General features: G+C 39.0%; 1 protein-coding gene across 1 annotated transcript; it reads left to right on the top strand.

The window, feature by feature from the left end:
* Nucleotides 1-3,442: 3,442 nt before the first annotated feature.
* Nucleotides 3,443-13,301, top strand: hs3st3b1a (heparan sulfate (glucosamine) 3-O-sulfotransferase 3B1a). The gene is made up of 2 exons (XM_020610242.1): nucleotides 3,443-4,225; nucleotides 11,473-13,301. Exons 1-2 carry the CDS (start codon nucleotides 3,735-3,737, stop codon nucleotides 12,089-12,091), a joined length of 1,110 nt encoding a protein of 369 aa, XP_020465898.1. The 5' UTR covers nucleotides 3,443-3,734; the 3' UTR covers nucleotides 12,092-13,301.
* The last annotated feature ends 905 nt before the right edge of the window (nucleotides 13,302-14,206 follow it).

Raw genomic sequence — 14,206 nt, 5'->3', positions numbered from 1 at the left:
TGTATACTTTTTTAAATATTCAGGTTTATTCAAAAAATGTTTCCCATTCAAAAGAATGGGAGACTCTTCAATTCAGCTGTTCATCTTGTATTCAGCTTTATGATAGCTTTTACAATTTATCAGTGTTCCTTTTGCTGTTCTTCTGACTCTGTATTTAATGTGTGATCAAAGAAGACAAGGTTGTTTTCTCCAGGTTCAGTTTCCTAAGGTTGGGCATCAGAGTCAAGAAAAAAAAAGTCACTCAATCGTAAGTACAAAGACAAAGATTTAATGAAGCGGACTGAGGTGGATACTGAGGGGTCTGACAAGGGAACCCACAATAAAGTAAAAATAAATTAATTTACAGTTCATAGATCTACCTGAAAAAAAGATTTTTTTTGTTTTGTTTGTCTTTCAGCACTTAATAACTACAGCATACTTTCACTTACTTTCATTTGTCTAGTTCTATTTTTAAACCTTTTCATTTCAGTAAATGAGAAAATGACACCATAATGATAGACTGACAACCCAAATATGCAAAAGAATAAACAGTGAGATGATGTGCAGCAACATGCCTAAATACAGGCGTGAGTATCCTGATTCAAGGCTTCATTAAACTGTCTGGCTTTCATGTAAGAGGCAGGTGCTGTTGATGTCATCTGTTTAGGCTGTGGAACAGGAGTGTGTCCACACGGTTCAGTTAGTGTAATCATACTGAGGATGCGTAGAACAAATCACTTCCTTTAGTGTGTTGGGTTTACTTCTGCAGATGTAAATGTGTGTGCCTTTGTATTACTTACATTAAGGGGACTGACACGTACGGTCATGGTTAAGGTTAGGATATGTCTACAGGAAATGAATGTAAGTCAATGTAAAGTCCCCACAAGGAATGAAAACACAGTGTGTGTGTGTGTGTGTGAGGTGTTGTCTCCATGCATCATGAAGCATATCAGAAGGAACAAATCAGAACACGCAATTTTATGTAATTCTGGAAACATGTACCTGCTTGTGCACCCTGTTTTTGTGGGTGTGTCTGTGCATGTGTGTGTGAGATGTTAGTGCACTGTGATGTGTGTATTTTCCCTCAGGTGTCTTTTGTTCTTAAGGCTTTTCTTTCCATGACTGTGCTCTACTTTGAAGTCTGTCAAGTTACAGGGTAGAGTTTAGAGTTTGTAAATACATTTAAAAATCATGCATCACATGATCTATATATACTGTAATTATAATGTTTATTATTTACAAAAGACTTGGCTTTACACACACTATCCAACATTAAACAGTAATAAAAGACAGCAGCTGGCTAGTATTACTCTGTCCATCTGGATGTGCTCCAGATGAGTCCTTCAGTGTGTACCAGCACTTGGCCAAAACACTTTGATTTTGCCAGAAAATCTTTGCTTTTGACTCATTCTGTTACAAAAAACCAGAATTAGATAAACACATTGCAACTCTGTTAAAAGAGAACTGTAGTAATTTCCTTGTAGTTATATATTTTTTCATAATGTGAGCTCTGGGTGAGGAATGACCTGTCTTACATAATTTCTACTTTAAAAGGATCCATTTTCTTTTATATGCAAAAAAGCAAGAGTTTTTTTTTTTTACTTTAGAGTAACTAAATTAAAACTCTTAACAACACTTGAACTCAACCACTGAACTTCGACCCAGAGAGTTATTACTGAGTGCAAAGACAAATATGACCTGTACACAAACCAGACAGGGTTAACCATGAGCTCTATTCAAACCCCTTGGCATACACATTTATCCAAACAGGTTATCTTGTGCTCATGCAGTGTGAAAATGCAACTACTAGGATTAGAATACACACACATGACACATATATCATATGTAGCAGTGTCTGAGAGATGAGATAAATGGCTTAGATGAAGGGGGCTGAGTTGTTCTGGAAAACCTTGACTGACATGGCAGCTCTGGCGTAATCCTGCTAATCCTCTGCTAGCTCAGGGGTGCAGTGGGACTGGAGGCCTTTGACCTTGCACCTAGGTGAGGTGTAAGCACAGAAACTAAACCTTAGGTGACATTTTAGATGGTATAGTCCCACATCTTCTTCCTGACTTCCACTTGCAACTACACCACCATAACCCTCAATAGTAAATTATTAACTTTTACGCTGATAACATTTGTTTATGTAGAACTGCATGTTCACATAGTTTGGAATGATTACAAGACCAAATAAAAAGATTATGAGCACAATTAACTCTGACTGACTCAACCTTTAACCCCACAATACCAGGAAAAGTGTGAAGTTGTTGAAGAAACAGCTGACCGGTGACACATTTTCAATTGTGCCACTTGTTTCACTTGTTTATCTGCTGGTAATTGAAGGTTATAAAGTTACAATAAATCAGATGTTTTGATACAGTCCTCTTGACAGAAATACACATGTAAACAAGAAAATATAATGTAATTAAGAGCTAATTTCTGAAAAGTTGTTAACAGTTCCTTATGACAGTTTTTTTTTCATTATTTATGTGAATCAGTGATTCTGATTTTATGACCCTTGAGAACTGGTCAAAGTTGTTCAGCAAATTCAAGCAGTGTGCTCAATCTTTTGAAAGTATGGAGAGAGCTCTATCTGTTTATCTTAAAGGCAAAATATTTGATCTGAATTTCTACTAAATTTCAAAACATAAGACTGCTAGCTATCAAGCTCAGATTATATTTGACAGGTCTTTCAACACTATGTCTTTAACTGAGATGAAAATTAATGTCAAACAGCCTGGATAATGTAGAGAGACTGACTAAAAATGTGAGGTTTCAAACAGTTTGATCCATAATAGATGAAAATAAAAACCACTTTTGAAAAATGTTCATTTCCACGAGGAGTAATGCAATCCAGTACTCGACATTACAGGCCATAACTCTTTCCGGCTGGAGGGGTTCTAAGGATCCGCTGGCAGACATCTACCCTCCAGCTGCGTCAAAGTAGACATGGAAAGTCCAAAAAAAGCCTTTCACAATAAAAGTAAGGTTAGTGAGTACTTGACCGAACAGCACATACTGTATTTATGCAAAACATCACATGAAATCCTGTCTAGAAACATTGACAGAGACAAAACGATTAGGATTTCATGCAAAAGAACTTCAGCCATGATTTACTGAAACTGTAGTTTCATAAAAGCCTGCAGTATGTTCCATAAGTATCAATTTAATCTACCGTCTATTGAAATACTGCCACAGCATTGTAGTAACAGCATGGCATGTATTTATGAAAACACTATAAAAACAAACAAGGGGCTATATGCAAGTGATAGATCTATATTCATTTACCAGGCTTCAAATATCTCTAATTTCTTATTCTATTTCCCACACGCTTCAAAAAGAAGCTTACTTTGAAATGCCCTACCGGAAGTAACCTTTCATCTAATCAGTTTCTTGACGCTGTTGCGTGCAGAAAACCTGATGCTGCTGTATGAGCGTGCACACTGAGAGCAAGGGATGGGAGACGACGTCAGTCCACGACGCGTGCGGTGCTCACTTGGCAACATTTAGGTGTCCGTTTCCCCCCAGATCTTTGTTTCCATCAAGAATAAAATATCTACATTCTCCGAGCTGAGTTGAACAGGAGGTGAACACGCGCAGTAGACTATCAATCCAATATCAGTTTCCATATTAACAGTAATTTCTGTTTTGGAATATTGCGCACGGATTACCCAGGATATGAGGAATGGCAACGGAGTGAGGCACCTTTACCAAAATGCCTGTTAACTGGAATAGAACTTTTTCACCGCGTTCCTATGGAATATAGTCCGATTTTACACAATCTACATGTTGTGCCATCATCCCACGTGAAAAACAAACTATTCGTATTTTGCATCATGTTTTCCCTTTGGGTGTATATGATTTATTGCTGTGTTGGCTACTGCTCAACTATGTCAAACTTAACGCACGGCTCAATAAACAGACACGAAAACAATGTAGAAGTTGACAATCAGTATTCTTTAGGGGCGTCCAGGGACTTACTGAATAACGAAAACGATTTAGACAGCAGAGGAGAAGAGTGGGATGAAATTAGAGGCGAAGCGAAGGCGTTGGACGATAATGTCATGTCAAGTTTCCTCAACGTGTCAGAAAGTAAAAAGCTGCCCCAGGCGATCATCATAGGGGTGAAGAAAGGAGGGACCCGGGCGCTGCTGGAGTTTCTGCGCCTGCATCCAGACATCAGGGCGGTGGGCGCAGAGCCGCACTTCTTCGACCGCAACTACGCCAAGGGACTGGAGTGGTACAGGTAGCCTACTGTAGTCTGTCTACCGATCTGTTCAACGAGGAAAGAAAAAAGACGTTCAATCGACGCTGCCTATGCTTCATTTTCACAAATTACGTTTAAGTGCTCGGTGCCTTGCTCAAGGGCACCTGAGTAGTTAAAGATGATTTTTTTGAAAACATAACTTTTGGCTGTGGTTGATAATTGAATCTGAACTTTATCAGTTAATTCCACTTTTAACATATACTATAATATGCTATAAAATCGTATTTATTGTATATCATTTTGCAGTAGGAAAAGTACCAACAAGATCCTACATGATCCTGCTGGTAGATTTTCAAGCTTTTAGAAATAAAATGGTTCTGTCTGAACAGTAGATTAAGATTAATAATCATGGTATAGTGTTTGCTGTGAATGTGTGAATGTATGTGAATCTATGCAAATGAAGATGACTTCTCTTCCACTGTTAAGGCCTATATTATATCTGAGACAAACAATCTTCACAGTTTGTTGCTGGTTTTATTATTATTATCATTATTTCCAAGTTAAATATATTCTTCAAACTTGAGGTCACAACAACAACAACAACAAAAGTGAATTCACAGGAAACACATTATAGTTAGTGAATATTGTTTAGCCACACAATAAAATGCTGCTGATAAGTAATTGATGTATGCCCAGTATTTAAAGTAGGATCAAGTGATATAGAAAGATTTGTAAACTGCATGTGCAGTGAAACCTTAATGTCAGTACCACCACGGGTCATAGTACTCAAACAGAGCAGAGCACACTTTTCTGTAAAGACTAAACCTCTCCAAAGTCATGCTCATTTACAAAGCACAATTGATTTTCTGCTTGTTTGCAGAATCCTCAGAGTTCCTGGAATTTTTCTGTCTGTTGCTGGAGCTAGCGAGATGACACCAAGTAGAACAGATAAAGCAGAACTTCCATTTTGATTTGACCTGAATTCTGGATGCAGTTCAGAGAAACAGCATTTAGTTTATGGTTAGGAGTGCATGTTATCAAGTTATATCATGCCATCATCCTTAAAAGCTTTACATCAGAGCAACCACAGAAAATAGGCAAAATAAAATGTTCTGCACCAACAGCCTAAGGAGTAGTTGTATATAATTGACACATACCAGCTTCTTGTTCATAGGGGCAGCTGCATAACAAACACAGAGCCATTAGATGTGGGAAACTGTTTCATCCTGAGACATATTGTAAAGGTTTCTTTCCCAGAGACATGAGCTGGTTAATTAAAACAACTTGGCTTGAGTTGTCCCAGTGATTGACCCCGTACAACAGAGCACCATACCATCGAGATAAACCTTAATGATCGTTTAGTAGAGCTCCGAAAACTCTGGCTGACTTGATGGTGCAGCCCATTATTAGTGAACAAATATGTTTATCCACTAAATCTTGAGCCAACTTCATAACTGACACACCTTTATGAAGCATGTTAATGTTCATAATGTAGTACCCATCTATTGTTTGATCAAGAGCATGTCTTAGAAGAGATAAATGAAGAGCATAAATCCAGGCAAAGATGTCAATATGTCAGTTTGTTTGCCCCTGTGTTTCACTTTATCCCCCCCAAAGCCACACACACACACACATGGTCAGCAGTAGTTCGGAGAGCACAGCAATCTGCTGGGTGGGCTTATCAGCTCCTGCGGTGGCATTGAGTTGTGCCCACACCATTTATCGGCTGTGACTGGTGTGTCCGTCCTGCTGGAGGCCCACACAGGGAAGAGGCCCCTACTCAGCGAGACAGCAACCACAATACAGCATGTTTTTCACCCACAGACAGAAAAACAAAAGCAGGCCAAAAACTGTGCACGCTTACTCACAGAGTGTATGGGAGGCAACTGCCAAAAGGCGTGAGAACAGCTTCATATTTAGCCCTTCCTTTTTTTAAAATAACACTATAATTCTCTCTTCCTCCTATATATCTTTTTGTTACAGGCTAAATGTGCATCTACTGAGTGCAAGTTCAAATCAAGGTCTTCTGTGTTCTATACAGTTGATGTGACTTAATTGCTGAAATTGTATTTTTCTCTTGAGATTCCATATATAGAACAATAAGAGGCCTTCTTTCTAACTCACTGAGGGTGTCAGAGAAGACCCCCTAATCCTCCTCAGAGCCCCAGGGAAACTTACTGCAGGCCAGTGGCAGATAGAGGGCAGTAAATTTAAAGTGAGTCTTTGGAAAGGCAACAGTATTATGGAGCTCAACGAAAGGGGATGCTGAAGAACCCCCTGAGGTCTGCATTAACCCTAATAATAAAAGACCAGACAATTAGTGTGAAACATGTTTTCTCTGCCTTCACTTTGTATGCAAATGTGCTCAGAAGGGTGAAAGTGCCCTTTAAAGAGAGCCCAGCAGGAGTTCATCAGAACGAGCATTCATTGGAACCTGCCCAAGACAAGACTTAAACACCACAGCACACTTGTATTTTTAGCCCAGAAGTTGACTTTCAGAGAGCTCTGTGTAGAAAGTTGCGTTTCCCAAGAGTAGGTTCGTTTGAGTCCAGTGGTGGCTTGTGGATTACTCAACACTTCTAGTTCTCTGCAAGGACCCAGGGTGTAAGTGTAAGTGAGAGCGCTCTCAATATAGGTAGGCTATGTCCCATCTTGAAGTAATGTGTCAGCACGTTGACAGGAAAAGAAGGGAAAAGTGTGTTGAGAGAGATGTTATAAAAAATTGCCCATGCTAGCTGTTGTTTAACCTTCCTGTTATGTTCTGGGTCAAATTGACCCAGTGCAAAGTAACAAAAAAAATCTAAAAAAAATAGTTAAAAATATTTTATTGGTATGAAACTTCGTCTGCTTGGCGTAATAGGTGTGATCAACATATAAAATGAAAATGGTTCAATTCACATATTTGCAACATCCCCCTGCATGTTTATATTACAAAGATACTGTTCAGGTCAACATAACAGGAGGGTTAAAACATTCTTAAAATATTTCCGTAAACCAATTAACCACGCACTAAAGAAAAACTCTACAATTCTTGAAAGAAATCCACTAAAATTTCAGTACTGGTAATGTGCACAACCCCTCCCTATTCTGGAGACTGAAGATTTAATTTGCTACACAACCTCCTGGGTTTTTCCTTGAGGCAGTTTGTCAAACCACAGCATTTATTACAGCACTTAGGAAACATTGAAACAAAAGAAGTTCACTCCATTATATCCCCTTGAGTTGTTGGCTGCATAGTCTTTCTCTTTTATAGTATCTTCAGAGAGAATGTCTTGTTTCCTGCTTCTGTTGTTCTCAAAGAAGAGCAAACATAAAGCACCAATCTGCCTCAGCCATCTCTCTTCTCGGGAGAGTGGTTTGGTCTCAGACTAGCATGTGTCTGTGGGAAATTATCTACTTGTACCAGCCACTACATAAGCTGGAAGCATCCATTACATCCAAACAATGTGTTTGCTTATCCTATTAAAAAATCATAATTGTGTATATTTTGGCAAGATAAACAATGAAGTGACAGTGTTTTGAACTCACTCAAAATTGGCTGAACATGCTTTTTTAAGTAAAAACATTCTGGCGGATAAACACAATGTTGCGTTTAGGCAATGTGTCAGAGTTGTTTTTCCTTGTGCTAATATATTAGCATGACATTGTTGCTTGTTTTAGTAACACAATAGAGCCAAAAATGTAATAAAAATAAGATTAAGAAGTGAGAAAGAGAAACAAAGCAGTGTGTTCCAGTGAAACTGAAACTGACCGATTTATTGTATGTTGGATCATATTGTTGGATCCTTTTATTAAGGTGTGTGTTAAAGCTAAGCGCTATAATTCATAAATCCTGCTATTGATTTTACAGACTTTGATGGCTGTTTAAGATGACTTTTAGTGGGAGTGTGATCAACATTCAAAGTGAGTGGTTTATAGTATTTTTCAAGCACCACCACCCTAAAAAAAAGTGCTCTCTGGTTCTATAAACAACCAAATGTCAGAACTGCTATGTGTTAATGCAAGGCTGACAGTTGTGTGATGGAAGCCAGAACGGTTCACACACTGTTCCTCCTGCTTATCGTCCTCCTCCTGTCTTCAGACTGGGCCTGTCTCCATCAGACAGCCAAGTGGCCTTGAGTTCTGCATACCGACAGTAATAATGAGGGATGGGGAAAAGCCACTCTCTGCACTGTCATTTTTGTTCACGAATGCTGTTGAGATACTGAATGCTACAGTATGAGAAAGTCCTGAATGTAAGATGTGATTGCGATGTCTTTCACACAGGCTAAGATGGGCTTCAGTGGCCAAAGAAAATTTGGTTTCCTATTTGATTTCTGTCTGGAACTCATCTCCCAGTAAAATGTTTTGATTATTCTAAGTGGCCACACACCATCACCTCTCATCTTGACTTTGAAAAGAGCAACAGTTCTCAAAGTAGCATAACGCCTTTCAGAGCTGCAGTGTAAGACTCATCATGTCATTAGAAAATGCCATATAGATGCCAATTAGTCAGTCAGAATAACACAGAGAAAAAGAAAGAAAGCACTAGTTGTTCTGTACTTTGGTGACCTCATTACTGAGGGCATCATCTAGCAGCTGAACACAAAGATGTAATCACTACCTTATGTAAATAAAGCACCAGCTTTCAAATGTCTCCCCAGCAGACATTTTAATGGGCACACCTGACTGCCTGGCCGACAAAACAAACTACACAACACACCGCTGCTGGATTAATATCAGTCTGTAGGTTGTAGTAGCATGTATAATTTATCTAATTCATCTTTGTTTGCTACTGCTGCAGGGAAATGCAGACACATCATCTGATGTGGCAGTTGAATTAATACTAGGGTCAGTGGGAATCTACTTATATAGACTGTATTCTCCAACAGTGACACTGATTCCACCTGATTTTCTCTTCATTCCTTCCTCTCTTGCTTCATCTCATTCTCTTAACTGTCTCCTGCCATTGTCGTCCTAGCCCTGCTGATCTTCTACAAGTTTAACAAGACAGGTTAGAGACAGATGATGTTTATGTCTAAGCATAAGCATAAGCATCAGTATATATTTATTTTAATGCACCAATTACAGGTGGAAGCTCTTCAAAGCCTAGACTTGCTTTGAATTTGAAAATACATTTAGTGCACATTCAAATGTTAAAATTTCAGATTAAGGCAGTGTCTTTAGATTTATGAAGTCAAAAAGAAACATGAAAAAAGCAGCATGCTGTGGCTCAGTTCTGGAGAGTGGGCCATTGTTTTTTATTGTCTGGAAGCTGAATGATGACGCCTTTGCATGGTTGATTGATACATGAGGATGCACTGAAACCTTTTGGTTGCAGGCGACATTGTTTATTAAGCAGAACAAATTGTGAAAGCTTGCTCCATCTGCCCCCAAGGGGACTCTCTCACTCCCATGCTCTGTGTGCTAAAATGAATAATGTATGCACTTCTCACACAGATTGTTTTGCTAGGGGACTAAGTGGAAAGTTTGATTGGTAGTAAGTTTTTGTGTCCCTTGAGGCCCCAGGAAAGGCCTACAGTGCTGCATTTGTTTGTATCCATGAGAAGCAGAAGATAATTACAGTGAGTTCTGAGTTGTTTGTGTCCCTCGCACCTATTACCTTGATTAGATTTAGGTTTCCACCACATGCAGCGGTTGTTAGGACTCTGAGAGAAAGAAAAGTGAAGTGCATGTGTAAGACTTTGGGCCTCCATAGAAAGGAAGGAAAGAACAGGTGACATTAGGTGCTGAAATAAGACAAGAAACAGAAACTGATACCAAAATCACCAAAGCTTTGTCTGAGTATTCAAAATCTTGTGGACCATTCTACAGTTGCTTCCACCACATACATTTATATGAAAAAAGCTGCAGGGTTTAGAGAGAAATATCTCCTTGTGCATGTACCAACAAATGGTTGAAAATTATGGTAATCGCTTTAATGGCATGGCTACTGTGCTTTCCTGTTCGATTTATATCAGCAGCTCACTGTCAAAACATGGGGATGTTACCAAATACTGTAAAGATTAATGAGTGATGTATGTAGGGAGCTGATGCTTGTAAACACATAAAATTATATTATGGCTTGAGGTTTCTTACTGTGCTGAGGGACTGCAGGGACTAAAATGGTACTTTTAATATAGTTAATACATCTCATGAATGCAAAAGCAGAGAATCTTCTTTTCTGCCATGAGATGGTTTTTGCTGCCTGCACTATGACATTGAGCTCCCTTCCAAAGCCCTGCACTGGAAATTCTGAATGTGCAAGTTGTTTTACATATGTAACAATAAAATGCACTCTGATTTAAAACCTAAAACATAAGATATAGAGTTGAATGACATAGTGTCAACATAAAATATAATATAATGTTATATTATACATTGAGTTGTGGTTAACCATACTGGAATGTGTGTTGCTGTGGCCATCCCTTATAGAAGCAACTGCTTATATTTGGTTTTTCTCATGGATTAACTAGACTTTCGATGTCATGGCCCTCTCCCTCACTCTCCAGAGATAAGACAGACACCCAGTCAGACAACCTCCAATGCTCTAGGGTCTTTGGTTTAGTCATAATCCCCCTTAGCTAAATGTAGCCATTATTCAGTGAGAACTGCAGTTAACAGGCTACGTAATGATCAACCAGAGCTACATTATGTAGGTTTAAGAAGAATATGGACTTATGAGAATAAACAGCTTCCAAGTTTTGCATTTTTTCCTTAGGGATGTAAAGCATCTCCAAATCTACGCATTTTACACAAAATTACTAACAAATATAAGGAGAATGGTGCAGTCACAGTCATCTATCTTGGTATGGCATTAAGAAGCCTAATAGTACCTATTCAGAGTTAAGCTCACTTTTGTATAGTGTAATGAAGGGGTTTGAAAGAGGATTGAGGTCTTAAGATAGATTAAATGCAGCCGCAGGAGCTGAATGTTTTCCTTTAGTGTTTGTATTTAGAACATGTCATGATCTGTGCAGTCTTCACACACATTCACACATGACTGATAGGAGACCTGTTTTGTCCACCAGTCTCTGCCGTAATCCCGTTAATGTTGCTCACGATGCCTAAAATGGTCTTCTTGATTATGATTGACTTGTTCCTACCTGACAGTATTTTTAAACCTGCCATGATCAGACTGTGGCAGTGTCAATCTATTCTTCCTTTATGGGAAGTTTTGTAATTTGCTGGCTTTAAATGTTGTTGACTTAACAAAGAAGACTAGAATACACAGGTGTACAGAGCTAGTTTTTGTGCCATACAGTGCATCCAGTGAAAATGTAAATTGCTGGCTTTGTGTTTTGCAGGGAATTGATGCCCAAGTCATCAGAAGGCCAGCTGACCATGGAGAAGACCCCCAGCTACTATGTCACCAAGGAGGTTCCTGCTCGGATCTACACCATGTCTAAAGACACAAAGCTGATTGTAGTTGTCAGGGATCCTGTCACACGAGCCATCTCCGACTACACCCAGACCCGCTCCAAGAAGCCAGACATCCCCTCTTTTGAGAGCTTGACCTTTAAGAACATGTCAGCAGGTCTGATTGACACCACATGGAGTGCTGTTCAAATCGGCTTGTATGCCAAGCACCTTGAGCGCTGGCTCCAGTACTTCCCTATAGAGCAGTTGCTGTTTGTTAGTGGAGAGCGTCTCATTAGCGATCCTGCAGGTGAGATGGCACATGTCCAGGACTTTCTTGGGCTCCGACGGGTGGTCACAGAGAAGCATTTCCACTTTAACCCAACAAAGGGCTTCCCCTGCCTAAAGAGACCCGAGAAGAACAGCAAGCCACACTGCCTGGGCAAAACCAAAGGCAGGGCCCATCCTAGTATAGACCCAGAGGTGGTCCAGATGCTAAGGGACTTTTATAAACCCTTTAATAGCAAGTTTTACCAGATGACTGGTCATGACTTTGGATGGGACTGAGAAGAAAACTATGACATGCTGGTTCCTTGTGTGTGAGTTTTATAATTTTATCATTCTGGGAATATTGTTATACGTTGTATATACTGTATAGTATTTGGTGGATGTGTAAAATGTTCAGAAGTCTATTTTATGATAATTTATTGTTATGATATTAGTTTACTAAGCTGCCCAACCAGGTTTATTCCACACTTTTTTGGTTCAGTTTTAGTTCCACTGCAAACATAAAACCACACTGACTTCTAAAAAGCACAATGTTTTACGGGTATTACAAGCAGGGTCACTATCCTTTATTTTTTATTTATTTATTTTGTTTACCAGAAAAATGTGGGAAAACCACTTTTGCTTTTCTAGATTTACTTCATCTTAAGATGAAAGACACCCTACTTCACAAACAACTGGTAATATCCTCTTAATATTTGCTTGACCCTTAGAGGTCAGTGGACCCACTTAGTCAGGTCAAGACAGGCCTCAGCTGATCCAGTGCCACTTGCCAGGTGGATCAATACAGTAATAGGTCCTCATCATGTCAGTTAGACCGGAGTGATGATGCTGCCTTCATCTCTGAAGTACTGCAATAAAACATAGGTCCATTAATGGCAGGAGGTTTATGGTTGACCCTTCAAGTAAATATAATGATGTAAATTTCCACTGCAATGTTCTGACTTAGCCACTATTTATACTGCCTATATAAAGGGATGTTGATTAGGATCCATTAGAGGCTCGGGACATCAGACGTTTGGAAAATGTTTATCCTTTTTCCAAAAATCTTCTGCATAGGCTTCACAATGCCTAGAATGCTCTTTCCCAACAGAAAATGATTCATATGAGTCTCAGTCGCAGAGCTATACTGAAATGGCACATACGCATCAAGCACTGTTTTTACCACAGGTGATACTAGATGTGTTAATGATCTGCTTACCCATGATGCATCAGCTGACAGAATTATAGTCACGGGGAAATAAACATTTCTTTAAATAATTGTGTTCTACTTCCAGTGCTAACTTGAGAGAATTAAAACTATCCTACCTTCCCCTAAGATTGCTCATTTAAACTTCATGTATGGTTGAGTTTTATTCAGCCTTTATAAACATATCTGTCAGCATTTTAACAGACATCATTCTATAATGACATATTGTGACCTGTTGTTATAGAGGCAATATTTTTCTTTACAAACATGTTTTCAGGTTTGACACCGACATTGATTAAAAGGTGAGGTCATGTTATTTTTATGAAATAAGAAATAAATATGTTTTATGAAAATTATATAACACAATCTCTGTCATTTTTTAAAATGTATTTATGATTTTAAAAAATGGTCAGATTTACTGTTGTACTTGTGTTACTCTTTAATGCACTGCCCCCACCCTGGGTCTCTCCAGGGAAAGGTGCTGTGTGTAATTCACTATCTTGCACATTATTGCGCTAACCAGCTAATTAAAGCAGCACTGTTAACTACTTTTAGCTGTCTCAGCCTCCCTCTGCCACAAGCAAGAGGATGTTGTTGCCATGACTCCGACAAACACATAACAAAGTGTCAGGTTTCTCATCTGAAAGAGACTTGGTATTTTATGAAAAGCACAGGGATTCCTTTATCTCCCTTGTTGACACTTAACACTTTCCACAATATGAAGTGAGGTCAGGTTCCAAGCCATTGTTTAAATGTGTTTTTGTGGGTGTAAACATGATGTAATTTTTCTTGCTTCTGTGTTTGATTCATGGAACCTGAAGCAGAAGTAATTTTTGTAGAGATAATTATGCTGCTGACGATACAATATTCAGTGGTAAAGTTATAGTCTGTTCTACATATTTGCTTTCATTCCAGAAACCTTTATTATTCTACCAATGTGTTTACATTTAATGGACACATCACATCCATCATGCAGCACAGCGAAGTGTGGTGCAGAGGTTATGGTTCAAGTAAGATACGAATCATCCCTCTCAATTAATGAACAACCTTTATTTAACTCTCTATCAAAACACCCTCATTTACCTGCGGCTGCCAGAGGTGATGAAGCCAATCTCCCTGGTGGTGAGCTAGTCCGATCACTCAGAAAGCAGCTCCCTTCACAATTACAGGGATAGAGCAGGGGTGCTGTAATTGCTAGGCTTCCAGCT

Source organism: Monopterus albus, unplaced genomic scaffold, assembly GCF_001952655.1.
Source record: "Monopterus albus unplaced genomic scaffold, M_albus_1.0 scaffold105.1, whole genome shotgun sequence".
Classification (NCBI taxonomy): Eukaryota; Metazoa; Chordata; class Actinopteri; order Synbranchiformes; family Synbranchidae; genus Monopterus; species Monopterus albus.
This window is presented reverse-complemented; position numbering and strand designations above follow the sequence as displayed.

Coding starts and splice junctions, on each gene's coding strand:
- hs3st3b1a (XM_020610242.1), top strand. CDS start 3,735: ATGGAATATAGTCCGATTTTACACAATCTACATGTTGTGCCATCATCC. Junction 4,226..11,472: donor AAGGGACTGGAGTGGTACAG/GTAGCCTACTGT, acceptor TGTGTTTTGCAG/GGAATTGATGCCCAAGTCAT.